The sequence below is a fragment of the Cajanus cajan genome, chromosome 2 (assembly GCF_000230855.2).
Source record: "Cajanus cajan strain Asha chromosome 2, NIPB_CcT2T_4, whole genome shotgun sequence".
NCBI classification, from domain to species: Eukaryota; Viridiplantae; Streptophyta; class Magnoliopsida; order Fabales; family Fabaceae; genus Cajanus; species Cajanus cajan.
In genome coordinates this window covers 8,948,642-8,964,146 of record NC_138518.1, presented here as the reverse complement: position 1 = coordinate 8,964,146, position 15,505 = coordinate 8,948,642, and the positions used below count along the sequence as shown (strand labels likewise).

General features: G+C 26.2%; 1 protein-coding gene across 1 annotated transcript; it reads left to right on the top strand.

Annotated features, from left to right (window-relative positions):
* The first annotated feature begins 14,809 nt into the window (after window positions 1-14,809).
* Window positions 14,810-15,305, top strand: LOC109815437 (protein RADIALIS-like 1). The gene has a single exon (XM_083069936.1). It carries the CDS (start codon window positions 14,843-14,845, stop codon window positions 15,074-15,076), a length of 234 nt encoding a protein of 77 aa, XP_082926062.1. The 5' UTR covers window positions 14,810-14,842; the 3' UTR covers window positions 15,077-15,305.
* Window positions 15,306-15,505: the final 200 nt, after the last annotated feature.

The window sequence follows — 15,505 nt, the reverse complement described above, 5'->3', positions numbered from 1 at the left end:
GATTTTTTTTTAAAGTTATTAAGACTTTTCCAAACAACTAACCCCATGATACAAGTCAATGCTTTCCTCTCACAATTTCATACACAGCAATAATCCCTACATGCATATTTCGTTTTCATAGTTTGTTCCTTTCAAATAAGTTTAAAAAGGAGGAAACAAATTTGAGTGAAAAGCTTTTTTTGATTCGACTAGTGTTAACACATAAGCCACACACGGATTCAAAAAATCTGGGTATTAAAAATAAAATGATATTTCTTATTTTACATGGAAAAATAATGCTGAAGTTATTTACATGATGGACAATATAGTTTAAACATAAACTCAATATTATATTAGTAATAAAATATTTTGAAATTAACTAGGGATAAGTATTTGAGTTAATCACTTATATACTACCCGTGTAAAAAAATTTTACACTGGCAATTAATTATATCTTTTAATTGTGTCATGTCACTATTAAAAATAAATGTGTTTACAATGATATGACACAATTAAAAGATATAATTGGTTACCAGTATAAAAAAACTTTACATTAACATTGTATAAGTGATTAACTGTATTTCTACGTTATAAAGCATGGATCCGTCTCACGTCAAATCAACTGCCCTCGTAATATTTTGAAAACAAAAATACTAAAATAAATATCTAAACCACGTGTGAGTAGGGCTAGAAATAGGTTAGGACATGTCAAATTTTGAATATATAGATTAGATATGTTATACAAAATTAAATTTTAAGTCTAACTTATTATTTATCTTAAATTTTTTTATAGGTCTGATCTGACTTATTAATCTATTTAAAAATGAATTTTACATTAATAATGTTAAATAAATCAATAAACTTAATTTTTTTAAAATTAAAAATTTATTTTTAAGTACGTCATTACGAATTATTTTTTTAGCTTACGTGATAAAATATAATTTACTCAATATTATTAAAATTTAAAATTTGAAATTTAAATAATGTCGTAAAGAGAAAAAAGTGAATCATTTTCTGTTATAGATAATTCATGTGTAATCATTTATAGTATACACTCACGCACAAGTTGTAATCTTAATCTATAATAAAAAAGAATAATTGTATAAAAAAATGTTTTTAAATATTTCTTATATCTAATTTAGTATAATCTAAATAACCAACTCATATTTTAATAAACTAGAATAATTATGATAATAATTTATAAACTAAAAAAATACTTATTGTAGATTAGGTGGTCTCAAGAGTACCAAATACATATACAATGTCACAAAGAGAGAATAAATGATATTATTTTTTGTTAAAGACAATTCATGTACATCCATATACACCGACGGACACTCACGTGCAAGTTATGAAAGAAGTTAATCTTATTAAAAAAAATAATTATTTCAATTATCTCATTTGACATATTTTCGATAACTAACTTCTATTTTAAAAAATAAAAATAGTTATGACAATACACATTCATATTATTTGTTTAATTATAACAAACTTTAGTAATTTAAAAAGATGACAAAAGTATATACATTCATATTAGAGTTAATCACCTATATATTGCTAGTGTAAAGTTTTTTTATACTAGCAATCAATCATATCTTTTAATAGTATCATGTCAGTTGCTTATTTAATAAAATAAAAATAAAATAAAATAATTTAAAAGATTTGATTGGTTTCCAGTTAAAAAACTTTACACTGACATAAATAAAAATAAAATAAAATAATTTAAAAGATTTGATTGGTTTCCAGTTAAAAAACTTTACACTGACAGTGTATGGATGATTAACTCTTCACATTAATACTAATATAAAAAACAATAATGTAAAAGTAATTCAATAGAATCAGTACTAACAGCTTAATACTACCAAAAACAATAATTTAAAAGTCAACACAATTATAATATGACAACACAAAAAATGTATCAAACAACACCAAACTTGTTAAATCTTCAAGGTGTTCTCTTCATGTCTTTCATCCACCTTTAAAATTTTAAAAAATAATAAAGTAGAAAATATATTAAAAATAACTATTTTATTAAATGCAAGCAAAAATTCATATAAAAATAACAAAATTTTACCTTTGACTTTTTCTTTAACTGAAATGAAATGATAGATTGCTTCTTTTTTGCAGTCATGTGTGTCATTCTTTGCAAGCAATTCTCAATATGTTGTTTCAGAGGGCTAGTACTAACCCCTATCCCATCGGTTGAAAATCTACCTTTGCAATATTTACAAACAACTTTTTTTTTATGTCTTTACTAATTTCAATTTCATCAAAATCATTTCAAACGACTAATTTTTTTTTGTTGCCTTTTTTTCTTAATCACAACCATATCACTTTTCCAATCTTTCTCACTCTTGTTGTGCAATATTGTTTTCCACTTGACTTGAATTTGTTGGTATTGGTTCATGTGTATTTTTTTTTTTGAACAGCAAAGCATATATATTTATATAATATACTAGGTACAAGGGGTACCAACACCGATGTACATGATTGTGTGACTATTAAATCATTTAGTCCATCGGCAGTTGGAAGGATAGATGCAACTCCTTTATTGTTCTAAAATAGTGAAGTCATCCCATGACACTAAAAAATAATATAATCATGACTATAAACATGAATTCAAATCTTTAATATAAAAAGAAATGTTGAATCTTTCTCAATCCAAAAATTGTGAAAGTAAAAGAAAATTATATCAATGGAAAACATCTAATTACCAAAAATATAGAAAACATACAAAAAAGAAAAAGATGGACAAAGTTACTTGTGAGAGAAAAAATGCAAAGTTGTAGACTTGTAGATAATTGTTTTTGTATGAGTTGATTGATGACTATCAAATATAAATGTTGAAGATGGAAGATGATGTCGATGAAGAATTAGAGGTGAATTGCAATTTTCAAAGTCACAAAATGAATGAAGGATTGAAGGTTGAAGTTGAAATCACAATTCACAAATAAAATAGGGTGATAATTAGTGAACTGATGACCATGAAGATAAAGGGAGAGAGCGAACAAAGATGTGCCTAAGGTTTCTATTTGTGAATTTTTTATTTTCTATGAATAGGGTACATAAAATGTTTAAGTGGCGTAATAAAAAATATTGATAATTTACTTTTTGCTTTATAAAATTATTTGTTTATTTATATAATTATATTGTTAATAATATATGTATATCAAATTTTTTTATTATATTATATAAATAAATAGATTGACCTATCAAGTTTAATGAACTTTTTTTTATAAAATTAAACCTGGCCTTTTTAAATAAATAAGTTTTTTTTAAAACCTAAACTTTGACCTTTATATTAAATAGATCAAGGCAGATTAGACTTTAAAGAGATCAGGTCATAAATTCCCTATTTAAGATCGTATTTCCATCCCTACATGAAAGATATATTTATTTTTAATTTAATTTTGTGTAGGCCATAAAAAATATAAAAAAAAACATCTAAATGAAAAAAATATTTATGTGTATATATTTATATCTATCTATTGAGAGAGACTTAAATTATTTTAAATTAATAATAAATCTACTATTATCTTCTTTCTATAATTTAGAAACATATATTGAATGATTACATTTTAAAGATTTTTTTCTATAATGATTATTTTTAATATTTTTATTAAACTTCTTGTATATTTTTAATCGTTATTTTTATATTTCTTTTTAAATTACAATATATTTTTTTAAAAAATATCAATTTTAAAATTAATTTTTTATTATAATACAAAATGTTTAAAATAAATTTAAAATATAATTTATGAGTTCAAAAAAAATTATTCTTTGTATTAGTTTTACTTATATGAAAATAATAAAATTTAATTAAAAAATAATAATAAACATATTTAAGATCACATAAAAAATGAGTTTCAAAAATAAGTACTTGAAAAATAATAAACTCTAATTTCAGTTATTTTATAATTACTTACAATACTTTTTTTTTATGTAATTTTTATTATGTTTCAATTCATATTTTTTACATTGTTAATTTAGTAGAAAAATTTTCACATCTTAAATCAATTAAAATTATTTTGAACTACACCCAAGATAAATTAAAAAAAAAAAAAAAAAAAACCGGTTGGATGAAACAACTTTAACTCAAAAATCTTAAAGTTAAAAGATCATAATGTATCTTTTTAAAAATAACTATCAAAAGATAAGAAATATTTTAATTTTAAATTATATAAAATAAATATTTATTTCGTAATACTAATTTTATATACTTTTCTCTCATTCAAAGAGTAAAATGCAGTCATCTCGATACACTAAATATTAGAAATAAACAAATTTTGACTAATACAATTAAAAAATAGTTATTCATCTATATACTGTCAATATAAAATTTTTTATACTGACAACCAATCAGATTTGTTAATAATATTTTTTTTATTTTAATTTTACACTATTAAAAAAAATATATAAAAAAACTACAGTTAGAAAGGTACATTATACCTTAATTTCACTCTCAAGTTGTTTGTTGTTGAACTAGAGAAGATTCCTCAATTATTTGAGTGTAACCCAGCTATTACAAAAAAGACAAGAAGAGGCTTCACCACTACACCACAAGTCCTTTGTTTCTTGGGGAGAAGAGAAAAGAGTTCCCAAAAAGAAAGAAATGAAGAAGGGTCTCTGGTTGGCGTTTCTGGTCCTTGTGATGATCCACCACAAGCTCACGATGGTCAACGCCTACAAGAGCTGCGTCACAGAGGATTGCCTCATCGGAAAGCACATGGAGATGGAGTTGTGGTTTGGTTCGCACGTGGCCAGGATGCTGTACGACGTGAGTCAATCGGTGAATGGGAAAACGGGGAATAGGAACAACAAAGCTGTAAATTGCCCAATCTCCCAAGGCTACCGTACCTGCTTGCCCTCCCAAAACGGAGGTGGCCCTAACAACCGTTGTGGCGATTACACCAGGGTTTGCTGACTCTCTTTAATTTCCCTTTCCCCTCTATTCTATGTCTACCATAATTTCATGTGTCATGCCAAATGCAGGGGTTTCTGGATTTTTCTTTTCACTTTCTGTTTCTTAATTTTATGTTTGTTTTTTTCTTTTTTGCTATGTATGTCTCCTTTCAGAATTTCTCAGTAGTGTATGGTCCTCAAAAATTAAAATTGAGAGGAAGGTGTGAAGAACAAACTCTCAATAATCTTGGGTGGTTCAAGAATGGTTTAAATGATCTCATCCATCCCCTGTATTTTGATGAATAATTTGAATCTCAATATTACAAGAATATTTTCAAGTGTCACTAATTTGGCAATTGGCCATGAGGCAACCATGTTTAAATCTTGTGAGATTATATTGGAGTATTTAACATAGCTTTATACTTCATAGAGGTCATCAATTATACAGGAATAATTTTGTTCATTTTAATTCATGTGAATACTTAGAACTGGCTAGTGAGCTTGATGAGTCATCAAATTTGAACAAATCTTTTAATTTCAATTTTGTTTGACAGGTATATCTTTATATATTTATCGAAAGTACAAATACGATAGTAAAGTTTAAATACAAACTTCTATACATAATATTAGACCAACTTAGTAATTCTTTTGGTGTATATATTTTAAAATTACCTTTCAGATTCTAGTCAATTCCGTAAAAATGAAAAAATAATCCGGATCTTAAGAACTGTAATTAAGGCAAAAATAAATTTTAATATTCTTTTGGTAATAAAATAAATTTGAGTTTTCATATTGTATTGTTCTCACTGATAAAAAATATATATATATTTCTGGAAAAATGTGTGTTGAATTTGTGTTTTCGTCTGGGGATAACATTTAATTTCTCCGTTTCAATATAATATAAAGACGAAGAAACTTCGTTTGGTGTTAGATACTGACTGGCACAAAAGCAATTGCCGCTACGCCTTTTTCCATTGGTCATATTCTTGCATTCACATGAATCTCTTGACCATCATCGATACCGACAACCCTTTCAGCCACCCTAATAAATTTTTGGACTCCTTCAATCACAAAACTACTAGTAGCATTTTATTTTTTTCTTATTTAAGAACATGGTTTTCACTAGGTAATATTTCAAAACTAATCTACATCCACAAGATATAATTTTTACGGCTAAAACATTTTTTTTAATATCGATGGAAATCAATTTTCAGAGCACAACGTCAACACTCTTATAGAGTTTTAGTTCAATTCTATTTATATATATATATATATATATATATATATATATTTTTTTTTTTTTTCTTCTTAATATTGTGTATTTGTGTTGTACATAAAGGATTATTGTTTTTAATTAATTACAATATTTTTATAAAGGAGCAATTTAACTCACATTAAGTTTCAAATGTTTGTACTTTCCAAGTTAATCATTAGTGTTAAAGATATAATGATCATATCCAAATGGATGAAAATATAATATGTTAGATCTTTTCTCCCAACACAATTAATAGAGAGTCTTGTTTAATATTTTCTTATTAATATTCTATTTTGAATATAGCATATAGTGTTTACTACTTCTACCTAGAAGTGTTTTGGTAGAGTTTTCACAAAGAAATGTTCTAGTCATATCTTGTAAAGTTTAGGGTTTAGGATTCTAGCCATATCTTCTAAAGTTCAACTCTTTCTTTCAATTACTACATTTTGTTGATGTATTTTTAGTGAAAAGAAGTTATGAAAGATACTATTCTTTTTGCAAAATAATTTGAAACCTAAGTTTTCAAATTCAATTATGTGTAATTATGCAAAAAAAAATTTCATTTTGAATCTTCTTAAAGAATATTTCAAATACCTTAAATGACTTGTGTTTGTTAGTTAAGAAGTATACCTATGTATATCTAGAACATCTATAATGACAAAACCATATTTCTTACCCCCTAGACTTAGAGTTCTAGTTGGACCAAATAAATCTATGCGCAAAAGTTCCAAAGGTCGAGAAATGAAACAATTTGCTTAGACTTGAAAGAAGTTTTAACTTGTGTAAGCTCCTCAATCTTCCTTTATTTGTAAGCATGTTCTTAAACTTCTTGGATATGAGAGACATCTCCTCATCTGTGTAGTTCTTAGAACTTTCATTTGAGTTGTTGAGCTCAGACTCAACCTTCATAACTTTACTTTTATCCCTCTTCTTGTTGGTTTCACCAATCCTTAAAACAATTGAATCATTAACTTTCAGATGATCCATGTTGTTCAGTTGAACTTCATGAACTATCACTACAAAAAAAAGTCAATTTAGCCATCGAAATTAGCGACCGATTTTTTTTCGTCGCTAATAACGACATAATTAGCGACCGAAACTTGATTTGGTTGCAAATTTTATTTAGCGACCAATTTAGCGACCGAATTTTTAGTGGCAAATAATCGGTCGCTAAAATTATAATTGTTGATTAAAATAGCGACGGAACGGTTTCGGTCGCTAAAAAAATAAAAATATTATTATTTATAATAATTTTAGCGAACAAATTAAAATCGGTCGCTAAAATTATTATAAATAATAACATTTTTATTTTTTTAGCGACCAAATTAAAATCGATCGCTAAAAAAATAAAAATATTATTATTTATAATAATTTTAGCGACCAAATAAAATCGGTCGCTAAAAAAATAAAAAAAAAAATTATTATTTATATTAATTTTAGCGACTAAATTAAAATCGGTCGCTAAAAAAATAAAAGTATTATTATTTATACTAATTTTAGCGACCAAATTCAAATCGGTCGCTAAAAAAATAAAAAAAATATTATTGTTTATAATAATTTTAGCGACTAAATTAAAATCGGTCGTTAAATGTAAATTTTTTAAAAAATTTAGAAATATATTTCTTTTAAATGAAAGCAAATATAAAAATATATAATATTATTTTTATAATGATAAAAATATTAATGATAAGAAATAAAAATTAATACCCTCCCAATAAAATTAATTAATTTTTTAAAATAATACAAATTATATAATTTAAAATAGATAATTAATATATCATGATGTATTAAAAAAATGAGAAACATAATGCTATAAATGAAAATTAAATAATAATCTTTTTAATTGAATCTTTTTTTAAAAAAATAGACTAATTTAAATAATAATTTATCTAGAAAATGTATTTATTTTTCTCTTGAGAAATTTATTTCTCTTTTACCATGCTTAATATTTTATTACATTATTAGATAATATGAAAATACATAATTTATTGTGCTTTCCAATTTTGTTTAGATAAATAAACTTCTTTTCATAAATCTTATTTTATTTTCATTATTATTTTTAAAATTGACTTAAACATCTAGTTCAATTGATATAAACACGTTAGTTCCATTAAATTAAAAATAATTAACTTATATAAGGATTAATAAAAATTTATCAAACAAATATAAAATTGATAAAATATAATTAATGTTCCATTAGTTTAATAAATAAAAATTATAAAATAAATTATATATAAATATGTACACCAATAACACATGAGATCAATTATTGAAAATACGTTATATCATCTATCTTCGATTATACTTGTATTACTTTGGGTAGATATCGCTTATTTGAGGAGACATGATTCTATTATTATATATGAATATGATCCCATTATGGAAAACTGATTCAACAACAACCATATTTTGAAATATTTTTATTTTTTTAATGATAAATTAATTTTTAATACAAAAATATTTATTTAAAATATATCTAATTATACATATATATTTTAAAATTATATTAATTAGATATGTATATAATAGTTTATCTTAAAAATCAATTCATTTAGATATTATAAAATATTTTATTTTAAACATCAATTAAATAATACCTTGCTACTTATAATTTATTTAAATATTTATAAATGAATATTACATTAACTCCATTGATTATTTTAATCCTTGTCTTTAATTTTATTATATATAAAAATTATTTACCTAATATATTTTGAAATTATTTTCATGAATCTTGTTTTATTTCAATTGATATTTTAAAAGTTAGGCTTAATCATTCGATTCAATTGATATAATCGTGCTAGTTTCATTGTTTAAAAGCAATTGACTTATACAAAAATTAGTAAGAATTTGTGAAACAATTATAAAATGAAATATTTTTTAGTAATTTAAAAAAATTATTATCCTTTGATTTTAATTTACTCATAGATGTTCATAGTATTTAACTTATGATATATACACCTCCTTTTTATTACAATTACACCTACTTGTTTAAAAAGGCTAAAATTGCTGATAGTAGAGCTCGAATCCATACAAATACTTACGTGGAGAAAATCTTAAGTCTTCTCCCTTAACTAATTGGGCAAACCACCCGTTAGTTCTTTTTGATCAGTTTTTAATACATCACAATGCGTTTCCTTGCTTTTTTCTCTATCAAATAGAATACGTGACTGTTTTAACGGAGTTTTTTTTTATTCGCACATTTATTTTAAAGTTTCATGTTGAAATAAAATTCCAACACAAATTAACATATTTTATAACTAATATATGGTTTTAAACTTGATATGAAAATATTATGATATAACTTGATAAGATTTTAAATTAATATTTTATTAATGATTGATAATTAAAAAATAAAACAAGGATAAATACATTTTTTGAATTTTATATCTTAGATTTAAGATGAATAAATATATTAAGTTAATTAATAATTTATTTAAAATGTTAAAATTTAATTTATAAAAATAATATTTTAAAAGAAAAGTGTTATAATAACACAGATATAACTTTTACTAAATATTACATCACTCAATAACTTTATATTAAATGTGAATTTTATAAATTTAACCGTTAGATTGAAAGTTTTTTACTCTTAGATCATATATACAAAATTTTACATGAATTCAAGATGATTTGATACTTTATTCTTGTAAAATAAAATTGACGTAACATATACATTTCAAAATATATTAAAATATGAGCACTTTGATTACCTTCAAGTTGTTGTTCAATTTTAACAAAACTTGAAATAAACATATAAAGTGATATGAACTTTCAATTTAACGGTTGGATTTACAAAATTCACATTTAATATAAAGTTATTGAACAATGTAATAGTTAGTAAAAGTTATATCAGTGTTATTATAACCCTTCTCATTTTAAAATATAAAAATTATTATTTAAATTTTTAAATTTATAATAGATAATTTAAATTGTATCATTATATTAATTTTAAATAGAAATAAGTAGATTGTTAATTATAAAAGTAAGTATATATAAATAAAGATTAATTAAATATAATATAATAATTATTATTAGTAATATAATTATTAAATATATTATTATATTTTTATAACAGTTCGGATACACCGAAATGAGAGGGATCCAAAGATAGTATAAGTATGAGATTGTATATTTGAGGATGACTTAAATGAATTAATTTGTACTACCTATACTGACAATATACATATGCCTTTCTGTAGCTTATCTCATAAGAACTCCACAGTTAAGCGTGCTTGACTTGGAGTAATATAGGGATGGGTGACCTTCTGGGAAGTTTCCCAAAAATTGTGTAATTAAGGACAAAACATGCTGAAAAGTGAAGTATTGTGAAATAGAATCCTTGAGAGGCCAAATATGAGTATTTCGTAGTGACCGAATTTGCAACGTCTATAAAATTTAATAAAATAAAAAATAAATCTTTAGCGACCGATTTAGCGACCGATTTATTCGGTCACTATTTGGTCCCCATACACTTCAGCGACCAAAATCATTGCAATCATTTTGCGACCGAAATTTTCGGTCGCTAAACCAAAATTTTCGGTCGCTAAATAGCGACTGAAAATTTTTGGTCGCTATATAGCTTTGCGACTAGGGTTTTTGTGACTACTTAAATTCGGTTGCTAATTCGGTCGCTAAGACAAATAGCGACCGATTTTAACAATTTAGCGACCGATTTTGGTGGTCGCTAAATCCAATTTTTTTTGTAGTATCAAGGTTCCTAAGAGTTCATCAAGTGTAAGACTTTTAAGGTCAAGACCCTTTGATATAATAATGACCTTTAGCTCTTAGATCTTTAAAAGACTATCTAAGATCTTGAGATTGTTCTAAGCTTTGGAGAACTCAATTCCCAAAGATTTTACCCATTTAGAATAATTTTGAAACCTTTCAAACATCTCATCAATGGTTTCATTCTCCTTCATAAAGAACAACTTATAATGTCTCTATAGAGTAACAACTTTTCTAAGTCTTACATCTTCAATGCCTTTATGAGTTATCCTAATGGCTCTTCACATTTCCTTAGTAGTCTAGCAACTATAGAACTTGTTGTACCCTTTTCTTGACAAAAAGCAAGCCAAGATGTATCTTGCCTTTGTGTTAAACTACAAGATGTTGTAGTCATCCTACGTGTACTTACTTTCTACCTTAGTTACTAGAAAATCACCATCTGTGATGATCTTCTAGAGATGATATTGGGTGGACTTGATGAACATCTCCATCTTGTCTTTACAATGTGGGTAATCTTTTCCATTAAAGGTTGGTGACCTTATAAGAGAAATTCTTTCAGATAGGTACTAACTTTCACTAATTTCCATCCTAAGATCTTTTCCTTTAACAAGGTTAGATGTCCAATCCTGTCAAAGATTGAGCTATGATACCAAATTGTGGAGAAAAAAAAAACATTAAAAAGGAGGAGTTAAATAGTGTCAATCAAAAACTCAATACTTTTTTCAAAACAATGAAGTGGTATCTAAAGTCTTATGAGTGTAGACGAAGAGTTAAGAGAAAAGAACACAATATTTTTATTCTAGTTCATCTTAATCATCAAGACTACATAAACACAATTGATGTATATATGACATAATGAACATTGCTTTCCCCTAATGTTGAGAGCGAGTGCTCCTTTGTAGATTTTTAAACAACATTCTTTCATAATAAAGAAGTAGAACCCTTTTTTTTCCTTTTCTTCAACCTATCATTAGTGTTTTTCCCCTCTTTTTTCGTAAATGGCCTACACAAACTCACTAAAATGTGCCATTTTTGATAAGTTTTAACTAATAACATAATGTTAGAATAAAGTATTAGAAAAAAAAATTGCAGATAACATTTTTCTTTACTTGTTTTACTAGTATTTTAGCCTATGTAATGCATAGACATATTTATTATATATGATATAATTAAAATTTATAGTAAATTATATATGAGCATACTATATTTGAATATATAAGTTATATTTAGAATAAGTATACACAAATATTTTAAACGTATAAATAATATTTTAAATTTATGATAAATAATTTGTATTATCAAAAAATATTTTTTATTTATTAATAATTTAATTTAAAATATTAATAATTAATTAATAAATAATTATCATAAATAAAAATCAAATTAAACAAGAAGTAAAAAAAATCTTACAAATCCTCTCACAAAAAAAAAATCTTAAAACATTCTCGTGTAAAATATATATTCGTATTTAATATATAGGGATCGATTATTTCTCATCTTGTATACGAAAGAGTGGTGAACCAATTATTTTCTCTCCATATTCTGTATAACTTTCCCAATTTTCGTTAGTTTATACTCTCTCTTTTTTAATGGCAGGAGTATATATTTGAATTTTACTTCCAAGATATTAGCAAAGACAGTCCCATAGGGTTAGCCAATTTCTCCAAGTTGCTATTCCAAAGGTGTCACCGTCTAAGAATCTTGCAGAAAAAAAAAAAATATTTGAACACTCAAATGTATCTATCTTGAGAGAGATAAGAAAAATAATAATTATATAATATGATTTAAGAAATGTGAGAAGAAAAGAGATAATAAAAAAATTATAGTGTCAATGAAGTGTTTTATTTATTTATGTGTAAAGAATTCATTACTCAATCTTGTAATACTTGGGTTGGCCTCATTTCCAAATACAGATATTTAGAAATTAGTCGTAAAATGTCCTTTTCTAAATAAAATCCAAACGAATATTAGCTATGCTTGTCAAAAGCAAAGCATAGATCCAGCATCAACTAGCTAGAACTAGTTGTTGCCTAGTCATAAGGAGACTATGCTAATCATATGGAGAAGATATATGGATGTTATACGTCATGAATCTCCAACAAGTCACACCCTTATAAGTATAACATCCAACAGCTAGTTCTGTAAACTGTAAAATTTTTGTACCTGTCTGAAGGGCACACTAATAATCTTCTCGTATTCTGAGGGTCGAACGAGAGCTCCGATCGAATATTCCGGTGAGGGGGAGGTACCTACAAAATGCACTCCGACGCTCAAGTCAGGACAAAGCACAAGTATCGATAATAATTAATGAACAGTGACGTTACCTCGTGACATGAGCTATTTATACTGACATTTATGGGTCCGGATTCCCATGGGCCCTGTAACAGGATTACCAGATTAGGTAATATACGCCTCTAATCGGCTTATTGATATGATTAACTCTTAATTCTTAATTAGGGGGAGTCCTTAACTCTATCAGTGGGGATCCGGATCTATGGATCATTTGGTAGCTAATCGGCCACCTGGTTCGACCATTCGGGTGCCGATTGGGTGTCGGCTATCAGGTGGCCGAGTGGCCGAGCCAGGTGGCCGAATAACCCTGCTAGTACAATTTTAAAAAAACAAAACATATAGAAATGCGAAATCTTGGAAAATATAGGCAATTGCAACTGTTTTGGTTTTGAAAAAAATACAATACATGAGTCCTGGACACTATTTTAAATGCCCTCTTAATAATACTCTAATAAGAAATGAAAAATTAAATCTATCAAGATGGGTGTAAACTATAATTTATAAACCCTACATATATGGACACACAAAGCCATGTAGGATTGATTCGGTAAGGATGATGAGGAATCAGGACATACATAGTACACTGTCTGACCAACCAAAATAAGAGAACTAGAGGAGGAAACTGCATGATGAGGAGCACTTGTGAATCTAATGGTCCAGAATATTGGGTTGTGGTCACACTTCCTTTTCAGAATTTGCCTTGACAAGATTGTCACAAAACTGAGAAGAGATGCCAGTGATCTCAAGTTGATGAGGCCAAATATCAGAGTTCAAAGAATATAGGAGGATTTCCATGAAAATATCTCATTAAATTGATTGATATTATAAAAGATGATAAATGATTACGAATATACTAATGTTTATATCACTATTACTATCTTCCTAACTAACTAACTAACCACACAAATAAATCTCCTTGTGATGCATGCTTAACGGAGAATGTATGCAATTTTTAAGAAACTATAATCAAATACCATTATATATATGATGCACCCGTGAGAAGTACTACTTGCATTTGATTCGGATTCAGTGGGTATATATGTCCAATGTTAATTATGGATTCAACCTAACTCAATACTAAAAAATTAATTTATAAATTGAGGATTGTAATGTATTTATATGTGATTTTGAATCTCCCTCGTATAAAAGACTGAATATCTTGGACATAAATTTGTAAGACTAAACATTTTAACTGTTTCAATAGTGATCCAATAATAATAATAAGAATAAATTTTGATATTATAAGAAAGTGGATTGACTCAAATTCAATTTTACAAAATCAGTTTATAAAGTAAAATTTATTATTCACTTATATATATTATGATGAATCATCGACATGAGATCTCTAATATTGATTAAATTAGAAAAATCTCATATAATTTGTTTCGCATATAATTAAGTAGTACATGATTCGACATTTGAAAAAGTGGATTTTGAATTTGATACCACCCTGTGGAAGTAAGCTTTGGTAACTTTGATTGTGATGATTTCATTGGAGTTACTTGTTGAAGATACCGATTCTCGAATCTACTAGCTAGTCTTATTGTTGGTCCCTCATCTATTGTATGGCTTTCATGAAAACTGGCACATCATGTTGTGCTTATAAAAGGAGAAGGGAAGTGTCACCATATTCAATTCAACGCTCACCATTTGCTTAGTTTATTTTCCTTTCCCAGTTTGAATACAATGTCTTCTTCCTCTAGTTCATGGACTGCTCAGGAAAACAAAGCCTTTGAAAATGCTCTAGCTGTTTATGACAAAGATACCCCAAACCGTTGGTGCAACATTGCAAGGGCTGTTGGTGGAAAAACTCCTGAGGAAGTGAAGAGGCACTATGATATCCTTGTGGAGGACATCAGGCGTATTGAGACGGGGCAAGTGCCCTTTCCAATTTACAGGAACCTCAAAGATGGTGCATGATAATATAATATCTGTCTTTCCTTCACCCATGTCCCAAATCAATCACTATACACATCTTTTATTAAAAAGAAATAAGTAAATATAACTTCTTCTAGGACTCGACTTTTATAAAGATAAAGTGATATCTTTCATCATGATTCTATGTTTAAAATTAGAATCATACTCGATATTTAATTAAAAAAACCTAAATATACATATCTTTTATATGTGGAAATGTTATATGTGGAAATGTTATATGTGTAACATTTATTAATACTTTATGCCAATAGTTATACAAGGCAAAAAAAAGGGAAAAGAACGTGAAATATATGTATAAGTATTTTATTATCGTTAAAAAAATAATGAGGAAATGGGGTTAATGTGATAAAAAAAAAAAATTGTCTTGATATGCTTGTATTAATCAATATTATTTGAAGCTTAAAGTTAAGT

Coding starts and splice junctions, on each gene's coding strand:
- LOC109815437 (XM_083069936.1), top strand. CDS start 14,843: ATGTCTTCTTCCTCTAGTTCATGGACTGCTCAGGAAAACAAAGCCTTT.